At 38.9% G+C, this 13553-nt stretch overlaps 1 protein-coding gene and 1 pseudogene across 1 annotated transcript in view; one reads left to right on the top strand and one right to left on the bottom strand.

Moving 5' to 3' along the window:
- Window positions 1–13553, bottom strand: part of RABGAP1 (RAB GTPase activating protein 1) — a 210514-nt gene that overhangs the window by 167026 nt on the left and 29935 nt on the right. The window contains exon 3 of the mRNA XM_006158213.3: window positions 11694–11893. Coding sequence (XP_006158275.1) covers window positions 11694–11843 — 150 coding nt within the window. The 5' untranslated portion in view covers window positions 11844–11893. The remainder of the gene's footprint in view (window positions 1–11693; window positions 11894–13553) is intronic.
- Window positions 248–338, top strand: LOC114009632 (uncharacterized; annotated as a pseudogene).

Genomic DNA, 13553 nt, shown 5'->3' with positions numbered 1-13553 from the left:
TGAATAAAAAAAATAATAACAAATGGAATTAAATAAATAATTCTTTAAAAAAATAATTCTCTAACCTGTCTTTCTTCCCAATAAATCTTAGCTCATCTACAGATTCCCAGTCAACATTTATAAAGTATTGTTTGCTAAGAGCTAATTAATATTCCTACCTCAAGATTCTTCCCTCAGAGGAGCTTATGGTCAAAAGGATGGAGAAGACACCCCATGTTTTGATATTAAAAGTTTTCAAATATTGCACTTGCTAAAGCAGCACATATACTAAAATTGAAATGATACAGAGAAGATCAGCATGGCCCCAGCGCAAGGTTTGTGAAGCATTCCATATGTTTAAAAACACAAAAACTTTTTCTTGAAATTAAAAAAAAATGCATTAATAATATCTATTTGATGACTGCAATAAGCTACATAGCCCTAGGTAGGTGCTACTTTATAGTATGTTCATTCTACTCACTGAGGTTTATGCCTAAAGTCAGACTTGTGTTCATGGATATGTATATATCAGCTGTGCTTGCTATTGAAAATATTTAGATTAATTAAGATCTTTAGTGAATCAATAAAATATGGGGGGAAGGCATAGAAAGCAACCATGGATACCAGAGACAATGTGGGAAGAGGATAGGAGATGGCAGAGGGTGAGAGATAGGGAATTAAGGATGGGAAAAAAAAGCAAAATATACAGGAAACAAAAGGAAAATTATTTGTTGATGGTAACACATATGTTGATGTGCTTGACTGAGCCAATACACAGTGTATCCTGGATGGAAAATCTCATTTTGTATGCTATAATGATGTACAGTAAATGAATGTATATAAATACATTTAAGTTTAATAAAAAATGTTTTTAAATATTGAGGTGAGCTGTCACCTGTGTTTTCTGTAACTACACCATCATATAACTTTTTCTAAAAGGATTTACTTAAAGCATTACTCTAAGACACCTTTTGTGATCCTTCTTCCAAGATCAGTTAGGTTTCCAGCCTCTCTACCCTAGTACCATTTGTTCACCTGTATCATGGCATTCATGTAACTATACTGATATTGAAAAATAAATATGGTAATAAAATCTCTACAGTTCTATCAAGAGGCACGGCCTATTCCCCAAACTCTTGAATCTGAGCTGGCCTTACAACAGAATGTGGTAGAAGTAACAGAATCTACTTTCATAGAATTTCATTCCTTTTTTTTTTTTTTTTTTTTTTTAAGGGGTTTTTTTTTAAGGGCAATTAGGTTTTTGCTATAGGGCATATGCACTTGCCAGAAAGAAAGAGATAGAAGTGAGAAATCACCCCCCAGGGGGATGGCTACACCACCATCCCTTTTCCTCCATTCTCCTCTTGGGATCTTGAGCACACACGCACACGTGCCTGGCGTAAGTTTAAGCCACCAGGTCCAGGACTCAAACCGTGGTCAACTACATGGGAGTCCAGCAACATAGCCATTATACCAACTGCTGGTCTGTATAGTATTTAATTTCTAAGCCTCGACCTTAAGGCTTTATAGTTTCTACTCATGCTATAATATATAAGATCACCACACCAGACAAATGTACTTGCACAAGTATAAGCAAGATTTAACAAAAACTTCCCAGTTTATACACAGAATCATGAGAAATTGTGTGTGTGTGTGTGTGTGTGTGTGTGTGTGTATATATATATATATATATTTCTTTTTTTTTAGGTGCTTACCTCACAGTCAATACGTTCACCAGAGAAAGTGAGAGGAGATATGAGGAATCACCCCCTATGGGGGGGATGGTCACTCATAATCCCTTCTCTTCCACTCTCCTCCTGGGATTTTAGGCATGCACACACATGTGCTTCGCATGATTTTGAAGCTGCTGAGTCCAAGACTTAAATTGCAGTAGGCCATGTGGGAGTCCAATGCCTTAAGCACCATGCCACTTGCTGGACCCGGGAAATTATAAAATGTTTTCAGCCACTTAGTTTTAAGGTAGTCTGTTATAAAGCAATGACTTTTAAAAACAATGATAATAAGATTTTTAAGAACTGTCATCCACCCTGAACTATAAGCTTAAGGCTGAGACATCATGTCCAATTGATCCCTTTTCTCATTCTGTCTTTTAATATCTCCTCTTTGGCTATATTGTCCTCCAGTTTCATTACTGCCCCACATGAAACTCACTGTGTTCTTTGAAGCTGCAGGTTTTTGTCTTTTATCATTTCTGGAAAATAAGTCAGCTATTAGCTTGTCAATTAGCTCCTTCTCCCCCATTCTCTTTTTATGGAACACTTAGATGTATGTTAGTCCTTTTTATTTCAGTCTCCTTATCTCTTTTTTTTTTTTTGGGGGGGGGGCGTGGAGAGGTTTTTGCTATAGTGCATGTGCACTCACCAAAAAGACAGACAGAGAAATAGAAAGCGAGAAATCACCCCCCAGGGGGATGGCCACACTGCAATCCCTTCTCCTCCATTTGCCTCTCAGGATCTTGGGCACGCATGCACACGCGCCCAACATGAGTTTAAGCCACCGGGTCCAGGACTCGAACCACAGTCGACTACATGGGAGTTCAGCGACATAGTCATTACACTGTTGGTCTCCTCCCTATCTCTTAACTGTTCTTTCATGTTTCATCATCTTGGAGGTGTTGCCTTCTAGATAATTTCCTTAGATTCATTTTCCAAGTATTTGATTCACTCTTCAGTCATCTTTAATGTGCTGTTTTAACAAATCTGCTGAATTTTAAAATTCTGCTGACTCTAAATTTCATTGGTAAAAAATATCTTTTAAACAGCTGGTGACGTGATGGTTAAGGAGGCAGGATTTGTCATATTATACAGTTCAAATCCTGGACCTGGTGACTTAAAAAAAACGATGGGCACGTATATGTACATGCCCAAAACCCCAAGAGGAAAAGGGGTTGCAATGTGGCCATCCCCTCTGAGGGGTGCTCTCTCATTCCCACCACCCTCTCTTTCTATCTCTAGCCAGCAAGCACACACACCTTATAGCAAAAGTTTGTTTTTAAAGGTTTTTTGCCACAGGGTTCCTGCGCTGTCAGAGAGAGAAAGACAATGACAGGAAAAGTGAGAAATTACCCCTCAAGGGAGATGTCCATGCTGCAAACCCCCTCCTCCTCCATTCTCCTCTCGGGATTTTGGGTATGCACGCACAAGAACCTGGTATGATTTTCAAGCCTCCAGGTCCATGGCCAAACCATGGCCAGTTATGTGGGAGTCCTGTGCCTTAACCACAAAGCTACCTGCCCCTACAAATTTTTTTTTAAAAACTGTATTTTAGGGACCAGCAGTTGGCATAATGGTTGTTGGACTCCCACGTAGTCGACTGTGGTTCGAGTTCCGGACCTGGTGGCTTAAACTCATGCCGGGCATGTGTGTGTGCATGCTCAAAGATCCTGAGAGGAGAACGGAGGATAAGTGATTGCAGCATGGCCATCCCCCCGGGGGAGTGATTTCTTGCTTTCTGTCTCTCTGTCTCCGTCTGTCTGGCAATAACAAAAATCTCTCCAAAATAAACCCAAAACTGTATTTAAATTTACTTAATCTTTTAAATCTTCTGGATTATTTTACTTTCTAATGCTTACTAATTTTTCTTTAATTATTTACATCATATTTATCTTTACGATAATATCCCAAAATTCTAATGCCCAAGTTAGGCTAATATGCAATCCTGCCTAGGTTTACGGACTAGCTCATAGGGAATCGTTCTTTGTATATCTTCATAAATTTTTAATTATGCATTATTTTAAGATTTTTATTATTTTTTTATGCCAGAGGGTGAGCATTTGAGGGGAAAAAAAAAAAAGAAAAATTGGTCATGTGACAATCCTTTTCTCTCCAGTGTGCCACCTCATCCTGACCTTGGGCACATGCACATGTGTGCCCAACAATGTTTTAAACCATAAGGATCTGAACTGGAACCCTGGTAAGCCATGTGGATTCTGGCTCCTACTCTGTGATGCCTAATTGCTAGGCTACAGGGCTGGCCCCAGTGTAATACTTTATAAGAGTTATCTGTGAGAATACTATGTAACCTGAGTGGCGCATATGTTCCTAGTTTTGTAATTGCTCCCGTCAAATGACTTAAGAGTATTACCAACCCAAGAACATGCAGGCTGGCATGCAATAAAGGCAGGTCTATACAAAACAACCCTCTAAACAATATCCAGGCTTGGACCTATCAGTGTCCTTATTTTCTTCCTGTGACTATACATAGATTTTTCTCCCCTTGTATCCTTTCAGTTAGGACTGTAGCAGCCCCTGAGGACACTTTACATAGAGATCTCAGTTCCAACATCTCTTAAACCATAGTGCCTTATCTCATTAATTTAGAATTACAACTTATGCACCTTGGTTATCAAGAAAATCAAATTCCTGGGGCTAGTGGGTGGCATGGTAATTAAGGTGCTGGTCTGCCACCCTGTCGATCATTGGTTCAAGTCCTGGACCTGGTGGCTTAAAAATCACACCAGGCGCGGGGCTGGAAGGTGGCGTGGTGGTTAAGATCACTGGACTCCCACATGGTTGATGGCATTTCAAGTCCCAGATCTGGCAGTTTACTTTCTTACTCTCCCTTCCCCCACTCTGTCCCTCTCTGGTTAAATGAAAATATACAGAGTGTAATAAAATAATTCTTTAAAAAAAAATCATAACATGTGCATGTGTGAACAGAATCCTGAAAAAGAATGGAAGAGAAGGAATTGTGGTGTGGCCAGCACCCCCCAATGGGTGATTTCTCACTTTCCCTCTCTCAGTCTCTCCAGGGGGCACATGAGCCCTGTAAAAAAAGACTAAAAAGGCAAATTCATCAGTATTGAACCCATGTCAGTTCATATAACCTGAGCTTTCAGTTCTTCTGATTCTTAGGGATTTTTATTACTTCTATAATGAATACAGTTATACCATCAAAAGGATATTTGTTGGGGCCAGCAAGGTGGTGTGATAGCCCGGCCAACTATGCATTTCAAGCTCCAGACCTGGCAGCTTCAAAATCATGCCAGATGTGAGTGTATGCACGTGTGTGTATGCACGTGCATGCCCCAAATCTGGTGAAGAAAATTGAGAAGAAGGGATTATAGCACAGCCAACCCCCAAGGGAGTGATTCCTCACTTTCCCTCTCCTACCTTAACTACCATACCACATGCAGGCCCCGGGAATTTGATGTTCTTGATAACCAAGGTGCATAGGTTCTAATTCTAAATAAGCGCATAATGCCCTATGGCAAAAACCTAAAAATGAAAAAAGAATGGGGAGTGTTTTGTTATACTTCATCCAGCTGTTCTGATTATTTTGTTTTGGGATATTTTTTAGGTCTTCTGGGTAATTTTTGTAAAAATGGGACTTCGTACTTTCAGTCCCTAAAATAGCATAACTAAACTTTCAACAATACACTCAACTGGGACTTTTGAGGTAGAAAAGTGATGAATTTTTGTTTTTAAAAGATTCTTGTTATAGGGCACATGCACTCACGAGACAGAAACAGAAAGTGAGAAATCACCCCCTGGAGGAGGATGGCCATGCTGCAGTTCCTTCTCTTCTACTCTCCTCTCATGATTTTGGGCAAGTTAAGTACACATGCCTGGTGTGAGTTTTAAGCAGCTGGGTCCAGCACTCTAACCAATGTCAACCAAGTGAGAGGCTACCACCTTAACCACTATGCCACCTGCTGGCCCAAAGAGTGATAAATTTTTAAAGTGTGTTTTCTAAATCTAAAATGTTTCTTTTACTGTGTATTGTCCTAAGCATAAATTTTAGCACAATTACAGTAAAAAGAAGGAAAGAAAAAAACCTTCAGTACCTAGAACTTATTGTTTTACATTGTACCACATTCAAATATCAAATGGGACCAGCAGTTGGCTTAATGGCTATGTCGCTGGACTCCCATGTCGTCGACTGTGGTTCAAGTCCTGGACCTGATGGCTTAAACTCACACCAGGTGTGTGTGTGTGTGCAACCCCAAGATCCCAAGAGGAGAATGGAGAAGGGATTGCAATGTGGCCATCCACCCTGGGGGGTGATTTCTCGCTTTCTGTCTCTCTGTCTCTTTCTGACAGTGCACACACCCTATAGCAAAAAACAAAACAAAAAACCCTCTCCAAAAAAAATTTGATACATATATATGTATCAAACAAAATTGTTAGAGAAGAGGATAAAATGCTCTACAAATGTTTGAGTTCTAATTTTTGTTTTGTTCTTAATTACAATGTTGGTCACTCTTGGGAACCAGCAGTTAGTGTAATGGCTATGTCGCTGGACTCCCACCCGACCACGGTTCGCGTCCTGGACCCGGTGGCTTAAAACTCACGCCGGGCGCGTGTGCGTGCGTGCCCAAGATCCCGAGAGAAGAATGGAGGAGAAGGGATTGCGGCATGGCCATTAGCCCTGGGGGGTGATTTCTCGCTTTCTGTCTCTATGTCTCTGTCTGTCTGGCGAGCACACGCGCCCTATAGCGAAAAACCTCTCAGGAAAAAAAAAATGTGGTCACTCTTACTAGGGGCTGAGAACACAAAGTTTCAAAAAAAGTTCTTTTTATTTATGTAAACTTAGTAACAATGTCTCCTCTTTCATTTCTGATTCTAGTAATTTGTGTCTTTTCTTTCTTAATCAATCTAGAGTTGTATTAATTTTGTTAATCTTTTCAAAAAACCAGCTTTGATTTCGCAGATTTTCTCTACTGTATTTCTACTATTTCATTAATTTGTGCTATAATCTTTTATTTCACCTCTTCTGATTGTTTCATGTTTAATGTGCCCTTCTTTTACCTGTGTCTGAGGAATGTCTGATTATTGACTCTGTATCTTTTTAAGATTTAACTTTTATTGACTTATTTTAATTTGAACAGAGAAGGGGGGGAGAGAGAGAGAGCACGCGCAAAAGCAAGACGCCAGATCCAAGACTTGAACTGTGGTCGGCCATCTGGGAATCTAGTACCATCACCTGCTGGCCCCTTTTGAATCTTCCTTAATACAGGCGTTTACAGCTAGGCATGTTCTATACAAGTATTGCTTAAGCTTTATCACGTAAGTTTTAGTGTATTGTATCTTTATTTTCATTTATCTCAAGGTATTTTCTATTTTTTTAAGTGTATTTCTAATTTATGATAGAGAATGAATGCAAGCACATGCATGAGACAGCGAGATGGTGCCATCCTTCAGAGGGTCCTGTCATGCTGCAATCACCTTTTCCTGACCCTCCAGTTTATCAGGACTTCAGGCACGTGCACATGCATTTGTGGTATTTTGCAAACAGACCTGTGGACTCGAATCCACAGTGGATGTAACTTCCAGCACCACAATTCAGTTTGCTACAAACAGGTCAACCAAATGGGGCTTCAAAAGTATTCTCGAATTTCCTTTTTGACTCCCTCCTTTGACTTGTTATTTAGATGTATATAGTTAATTTCCCTATATTTGTAAATTTTCAGTTTTACTCTTTTATTGATTTCTAGTTTCATTCCTTTGTGGTTGGAATAATACACTGGGTACAAGAATGTATGCGGGGCCAGCAGGTGGCATGGTGGTTAAGTGCTGGATACTCCCACATAGCTGACAACGGTTCGAGTCCCTGATCTGATGGCTTGCTTTCTCACTTTCTCTCTCTCTGGTCCAAAAAAAAACCCAAAAAAACCCAAAAAAACAAAAAACACAAATGAATGAAAAAATAAAATTAAATAATTCTTTTAAAAAAGAATGAATGTATTTTTAAGGTGGAGTTACACATAACTGTTAGGTCTACTTGGTCAGTACTGTTGCTCAAGCCTTCTATTTCCTTGTAATCTGTCTAGTTTTTCTATTCATTACTGAAAGCCACATACTACATCTGTCAACGATTATTGTTGATAATTTAGATAATTATGTTTTATCAACTCTGGATACTGATTTCCCCACTTTGGAATTTATTATCATTTTGTTATTGTTTTTCAGGACAAGGTACTGCTCTGTTGCCTAGGTCAGCTTCAGGCTAATGATCCTCCTACCTCAGACTCCTTGAGTTGCTGGAATCGTAGGCGTACACCACTGCGTAGGGCCTTTACAAGCCAAGACCTACCATATGATCTCAGCCTGTGGAAAAGTGTCTTAACAGTATGGGCAGAGACTTGTTATTGATTATGCTTGTTTGCTAAATGACTGAGTGGCTTATTTTAGTAGACTGCATACTCCTAATCCCACAATGTTAAACTTTTGATGTTGTTCCTCAGGGCGCTAACGTTTGGGACTACCCACAGTCACCCTGAGATCACAATGGACTTGTAAGGATTCTCTTTCTTGGTTTCTCTGAATACATCTGTTAAGTTCCACTAACTGCTAGCTGATTACCCCACTGACTCCAACAATGCATTGGAGTATAAACTAATCCATGGACTAAACATATCAAACTGGATTCCTACAAAGGGAAAGTTCTAGAGGTCAATGTTTGAGATGTTTTGAGCCCTGGATGATCTCTTCCTAACTGTGTCTTTGCCTAGTTTTCTCAGGAAAGCTAGCAGGATTTCAGTTAAGTCTAAACATTCAATCTGTCTACAAATTTCCTCACAATTAACTTTCCCCACAACCTCCCCTTTTTCTGAGGATAACTTCCTAGCACTATGTAGTAAATGAAACCAATTCCTTTAGAAAGAGATTATGGTTTATGGCCTACATTTTCCTACAGGCAAAAATCTCAAAGCCATGGCTCCGGTGCTGGTAGTAGGGTCAATGGCCCACTTTTCGCTGAGTGACAAACCTGCTTTAGTTGGTAATGCCTAAAGCAGAGCTTCCAACCTGAGAGCAGAGACAGTGCAGAAAAAAAGAAGCCCCCCACCTTATACTAGGTCAACAACAGGCAGCTAGAGGCACTGCTGATATCCTGGCTCCTCCAACTGGGAGCTGAGGGAAAAGAAGCCTTGTCTTCTTGACTACACCAATCTAGCATGGAGTTACCATCTCATTCATTTGGGATTAAGGAAAGAGTCAGTCTTAATTCAACTAACAGATCCTTGCTGCTCTTATAAAACTTTAGTAAATATTCTTAAATAAATGTTTCTTCATTTGGTATATTTCCTTTAGAATATAATTCAGGGGGCTTACTCTTTTTTTTTTTGTTTTTAAAATAAGAGCCATCACTTTTCCTGGGAGTACAACATGTTGTTGTGTTCTGAAGTCTCTTTCGGCCAGTGAGCTTCTAAAAGTGTAAATTAGATCATGTTCACATTCAACACTCTCCAAAAATCCCCTTCACATTTATAAAAAAGTCCAAATTTTCTACTAAGCTCCACAGGAAGCGCCACCAGATCTCACTCCAACTCTTTTTTTACTTTGCTGATTCTGTTCTCAGCTGTGTCTTGACAAGGATGTTCTTCCCCAGGGTCTTCACACTTCCTGTTCCTCTAGAGAGTGCTAGAGCTTTTTTCTCCATGGCTTTATTCTTTATTTCATTTAGATCTCATCTCAAATGTCATCTCAAGACCTTTTTCTAAAACAGTACTAGTTGTTCATTCATTATTTATTTACCTATACATGCATGAGTGCAAGTAAGAGTTTTAAACATGGTGACAAAAATTTTTAAAGCTCTACAGGCAATCATAATGTCATTCACTCTTTATTCATGTATCATTTGTTTTCTTTAAAACACAAAATTTATTTGACACATTTAGTTTCTCATTTGGTTAACAGTTTTCTCCCATTAGGGACCAGCAGACAGCATAATGGTTACGTCACTGGACATCCACGTAGTTGACTGTGGTTTGAGTCCTGGACCTGGTGGCTTAAAACTTACACTGGGCACGTGTATGTGCATGCCCAAAATCCTGAGAGGAGAATGGAGAAGAGATTGTGGTGTGGCCATCTCCCCTCAAGTATGACCTCTTGCTTTCTGTCTGTCTCTCTCTGGCAAGTGCACATACCCTACACTAAAAATTTCTCTTAAAAAAAAAAAAAGTTTTCTCTCATTAGAACAAATATTCTAGGAGAGCAGAGAGTTTGGCCTGTGTTGTTCACCACTGTATTGCTAGTACCTGGACTAATACTTAGCACATAGTCCTCACTCAATACAGATTTCTAAATAAATAAACATGAAGTGTTTTTTGTTTTTTGTTTTTTTTTAAATTACTTGTATTGTAAATGACCAGTTTCGGATCAGATGTTAGTCAGAGCTGCTAGAACCACAGAGAAAGGTCGTAGGTTCATGGACAGGGTCCTCCTCACAGATACCTATGCATATGTGCTCAAGAACTAAACAGCTGAGACTGGGAAATGGTTGTGATATGAGGACCTTGTTGAAGAGCCTATGGCTCTAGCTCTCCCTCTCTCTCATCTCCTCTCTTATGAAATAAATAAGTAAATAAAAATTTTTTTAAAAAAATTATAACTTCTGGGGCCAGCAGGTGGCATAGGGTTAATGTGCTGGACTCCTACCTGGTTGACCACAGTCTGAGTCCTGAACCCAGCGGCTTGAAACTCATGCTGAGCACTTGCGCATATGTGCCCAAAATCTTGAAAGGAGAATGGAGGAGAAGGATTGTGATGTGGCCATCCTGTCTCTCTAGCAAGCACACAGTACCCTATAGCAAAAATTGCCCTTCTCCCCAGATAACAACTTCTGTGGCTTGCAAGTAGCATGGTGGTTAAGAGTGCTGGACTCCCACGTGGTATGGTGGTTAAGGCACTGGATTCCACATGGCTGACTACTGGGTTGAGGACCCAGCAGCTTAAAAAACATATGGTGCATATGCATGTGAGCCCAAATCCAGAGACAACTGTGGTCTGGTCATCCCCCTTAGGGGATGATGCTGCTGATGATTCTCTCTCTCTCTCTCACCGGGGCAGTGCACACACCCATTATAGCAAAAAGACACATACAGAGAAAGAAAGAAATGAAAGTAACACTTGTAATTTAATGGGAAAGTAAAAACAATACTAAAATGGCAAATGTCTACATTATTAGTCACTAGTTTTGACAGGGGTACTTAAAAATATAGAAAATAGGGAACCAGCAGTTAGCGTAATGGCTATGTCTCTGGACTCCTACGCAGTTGACTGCGGATCACGTCCCAGACCTGGTGGCTTAAAACTTACGCCAGGCGCGTGTGCGTGCGTGGCCAAGATCCCGAGAGGAGAATGGAAGAGAAGGGATTGCAGCGTGACCATCCCCCCTGGGGGGTGATTTCTCACTTTCTGTCTCTATGTCTCTCTCTGTCTGTCTGGCGAGCGCACGCATCCTGTAGCGAAAACCTCTCCAAAAAAATAAATAAATAAATAAAATATATAGATAGATAGATAGATGGATAGAAAATATAATCAGACTGAAAATCCTTAATCGAATATAAATTTCTCACTAAGTGTAAACAAAATTCTTTAATATATAAAAAAAGAAGTACATTGGGAACCAGCAGTTAGTGTAATGGCTATGGCGCTGGACTCCCACGTAGCTGGCTTAAAACTCACGCAGGGTGCATGTGCGTGCGTGCCCAAGATCCCGAGAGGAGAATGGAGGAGAAGGGACTGCGGTGTGACCATCCCCCCTGGGGGGTGATTTCTCGCTTTCTGTCTCTATGTCTCTCTCTGTCTGTCTGGCAAGGGCATGCGTCCTATAGCAAAAATCCTCTTCCCCCCCACCAAAAAAAAGAAGTACATTATTTTTATGTTCTCTCTCATACTTTTCTGTCATTTCAAGCTCTGCAGTGGATTTCAAAGGGCTATGCAAAATAAACTTCGGTTATGAAGTTTTACCTTGAGTCCTGTTTTCTCGTCATCACTTCCATTATTTGTAGATGGTGTCTCATCTCCTTGCCTGGAAACCAAGACAAAATCTTCACTATTAAGAGTAGATACTGAGTCTGAGGAGACACTGATTTTTCCAACAGAAGCTTTGTCATCCATAACTCAAGAATGAGGCTCAACTCATGAATGATTAAATATTTTTATAATGCCTGAAAAACAAAAACCATAAAGATATTCATACAAAATGTCTGTCAGGTATTCATTCACTTATTCCTAAATTCTAATTCTTATGACCACATATGGAAAATGTTTTTAAAAAATATTTTCAAAATATTTTCCAGGACTTCCACTACTAACAGTTGAGGCTTTTTAGTCCAGATAATGATGAAATTTTATGCTACTCAGGGTCAAAATATGTCAAATAAATACATATATGTATACAATAAAAACAGGTAGTCCCTTCAGAATAAGCCTGTTTACTTTCAGTGATTTCTTTGGCATATGTTGCAAATCTAGTTTTGTTAACTATTAAACCCCTGTCTTATATCATTTTAATTTGTAAAGCTGTACACAAAAATTAAAAACACTTGGTTATTGTCAAAGCACAGTAACTAAGGTCTTCCCAGCATTACTGATAACTCAACTCAGTACTAACGTTACCCAATAAAAGAGTTTCATGCCATAAATTCCCGGCAAAAATATAAAGAGCAATATGAAAAGTCATTCAATTATTACTGACTTCTGGAATAAAAGTAAGTCTTATCTACCATTTTAAAACCTGTTTCTATATACATTGTGGCAATGTTCCCATTTGATTGCCAAAATATCAACAGAACAATGTAACATCAAGCTTAAAGAGTTTTAACCCATTAACAAAAGTAGCTATGTAGTTCTAAGTTCCTCCTGTACCTCAAAGTTATGAGAGCCTGTTTATTATCTCCAACTGAGCAGTCTTGATTTATGTTTTGTATTTTTAACTGAATATATAGAGTATACAGCACATGTCAAGAACTAATTCCTCCTCAAAACCCACTTACAAACAACAGGCAGCAGGGATTACACAATCTCTGTTTATGTGTTATGGTTAGAAGAAAATATAGAAATCAATACTGTTAAACAGTTATGGAAATGGCAGTTTCAAGAGAAGTAAGGTAATTTAACAAATGGACACACAGCTAGGGCTAAAAACTGGATTCTGTTTTTTTTTTTTTTTTTTTTTTTAATACTACTCTCCAGCTTAAAGTTTGTAGTAAGTCTACTTTTTATTATACTCAAATGTAAATAATGGGATTCACAAACACTTAAAATGTACTTCAGAAAAATTAAAATACTGTTTAAAACCATTCATTCAGTGAATGCTTATTGAACTAGTGTATAAAGGATATGTTATTATGATAAACAAAAGAAATTAGATCTTTGACCAAAACTTTTTTTTTTTTTTTTTTTTTTTTTTTTTTAATACTACTCTCCAGCTTAAAGTTTGTAGTAAGTCTACTTTTTATTATACTCAAATGTAAATAATGGGATTCACAAACACTTAAAATGTACTTCAGAAAAATTAAAATACTGTTTAAAACCATTCATTCAGTGAATGCTTATTGAACTAGTGTATAAAGGATATGTTATTATGATAAACAAAAGAAATTAGATCTTTGACCAAATTTTTTTTTTTTTTTTTTTTTTTTTTTAAGATTTGCTATAGGGCATGTGTGTTCACTGGAGGGAGACAGAAACATAGAGAGGGAAAAAGTAAGAAATCACTCCCCAGTCTGGATGGCTATGCCACAATCCCTTCTCCTCCATTTTCTTCACGGAATAGTGGACATAGATAGGCACCCAGTGTGTTCTTTTAAGCCCCTGGGGCCAGGA

The sequence above is a fragment of the Tupaia chinensis genome, unplaced genomic scaffold, assembly GCF_000334495.1.
Source record: "Tupaia chinensis unplaced genomic scaffold, TupChi_1.0 Scaffold000575_1, whole genome shotgun sequence".
Classification (NCBI taxonomy): Eukaryota; Metazoa; Chordata; class Mammalia; order Scandentia; family Tupaiidae; genus Tupaia; species Tupaia belangeri.
Note: the sequence above shows the minus strand (reverse complement) of the source record. Positions and strands in the feature narration are given on the sequence as shown.